The sequence below is a fragment of the Nematolebias whitei genome, chromosome 1 (genome assembly GCF_014905685.2).
Source record: "Nematolebias whitei isolate Nwh7 chromosome 1, NemWhi1, whole genome shotgun sequence".
Lineage (NCBI taxonomy): Eukaryota > Metazoa > Chordata > Actinopteri > Cyprinodontiformes > Rivulidae > Nematolebias > Nematolebias whitei.
This window is the reverse complement of record NC_056498.1, coordinates 8,047,939-8,049,898: the sequence shown is the minus strand read 5'-3', so window position 1 is coordinate 8,049,898 and position 1,960 is coordinate 8,047,939. Positions and strand designations below refer to the sequence as shown.

Genomic DNA, 1,960 nt, shown 5'->3' with positions numbered 1-1,960 from the left:
GGTGAACATTCTTCCCCTCCCATACCATCTTAACTCCCTCTAAACTTCTTTCATCTCTAAACTTTTCTATCAAGTAGAAATTCTTCCAGATATTTAGAAATGTCTGTGTAAAGTGCTTATTCAAATCCGTGTGGGTAAAAGATCATAGTTGTACAGTTTTATAAATGCCTGTGGTGCAGCAACGGAAAAATCATGGCCGTATGATTTTTCCTGAGTGATTGCTTTGTTGTTATTTTCATAATTTGCCAAATTAATGTAAATGTTTGATGTTAAATTTGATTCTGTAAATAAATGACCGCATTCATTTTGATGGGTCAAACATAGATGACGTCTCACGTTTGCATTTCCTTAAATTCAATGCACGTTTTATTCAGTCCAGAAAAATGAGGAATCCGTGTTAAATGATGAATATATCCGAGCATCTGTTCATCTACAAGTCCAACTCCCACCTTGAAGGGGTCGGACTTACTACTGGCAATGTGAACCAAACTCTTGCACCGCTTGTATAGGGACCGAACAGCCCGTAACAATGTGCCCCATTCCCATACTCACAGAGCACTCCCCACAGTGTACCCCGAGGCACATGGTCGAACGCCTTCTCCAAGTCCACAAAACGCATGTTGTCTGGATGGGCAAACTCCCAAGACCCCTCAAGGATCCTAGTAAGGGTAAAGAGCTGGTCCAGTGTTCCATGGCCAGGACGATGAACTTCCATCCTCTGTAAAAGTGAGAAGAGGAAAAAAACGTGTGTTTGATGTGGTTGTGTCAAATCTATCCAATCTAACTATGAGACAGGGAATAAACTGGCACTGATTTCAACAAATAAATCAAACCAGAACCATAGTTTTACCCAATCAGAACATAGCTGGGTGGGTCTTATTTTCTGATGTACGGTGAGCCCAGGAGTGAGCAGGGTTCCCAATTTAGTGAGAGACTGCAGGCAAAAGCCTCAACCATTCTACAGGTTCTGTCCTGACCCAGCAGCAGCTCAGCTGTGAGCCTCTCTCATCACAAAATGCTCACAGGCAGTCAGGATCACAGAGGTCCAGGTGGTCAGGATCACAGAAGTCCACTGAACTCAAAGCACACTAGAAACAAACCACACAAGAACATCTGTCACTGATCCTGCACTCGCTGACTGACCTCTCGCACACACAGAGAGAGAAAAAATTTAGAAAACTCTGCAGCTCTGATGCTTTAGTTCTTATAATTAAACAATATTAAGACTAAAGGGCAAACATTTGCAGGTTTTAACAAGGAAGATGTGTGTTTCCATTTTTTTTTTTTTTTTTTTGGATGAGCTAAACTTGATATTATTTAGAACCATACTGAGAGGTTCATTTACACCTCAGGGCCATGTAGTACTGTGATAAATGTAATTCAATAAATGATCAAATATTAAAAATAAATCAGCAAAGGTCAAAGGAAAAGTTTACAAGACAGTGTTGAGACCAGCTGTATGGTCTGGAGACAGAGACATGGACAAAACGACAGGAGACAGAACTGGAAGTGGCAGAATAGAAGATGTTGAGGTTCTCCTTAGGAGTGACAAGGATGGAGAAGATTAGGAATGAGATCATCAGAGGTACAGCACAGGTTGAACAACTGGGAGATAAAGTTAGAGAGACCAGACTGAGATGGTTTGGACATGTCCAAAGGAGGGACAGTGGATATATTGGTAGAAGAATGTTAGAAATGCAGCTGCAAGAAGAAGAAAAAAAAGACAAAGAGGAGATATATGGATGCACATGGAGGTAGATGGAGTGAGGACAGAGTGAGATGGAGGATGACTCGCTGTGGCAATCCTTGAAGAGGGAAAAGTCGAAAGAAGAAGACTAGAGCTGTAATCCTGTAAATACAACCCCTTTGAATTAAATAATAATTTTAACAGAGATGTCTGTCAGTCTGACAAACATCCATCCATCCATCCATCCATCCATCCATCCATCCATCCATCCAT

General features: G+C 41.3%; 1 protein-coding gene across 1 annotated transcript in view; it reads left to right on the top strand.

The window, feature by feature from the left end:
- The first annotated feature begins 628 nt into the window (after positions 1 to 628).
- adam19a (ADAM metallopeptidase domain 19a) overlaps positions 629 to 1,960 on the top strand; it is a 158,315-nt gene continuing 156,983 nt past the window's right edge. The window contains exon 1 of the mRNA XM_037681636.1: positions 629 to 720. Within this exon, the coding sequence (XP_037537564.1) occupies positions 629 to 720 (92 nt within the window). The remainder of the gene's footprint in view (positions 721 to 1,960) is intronic.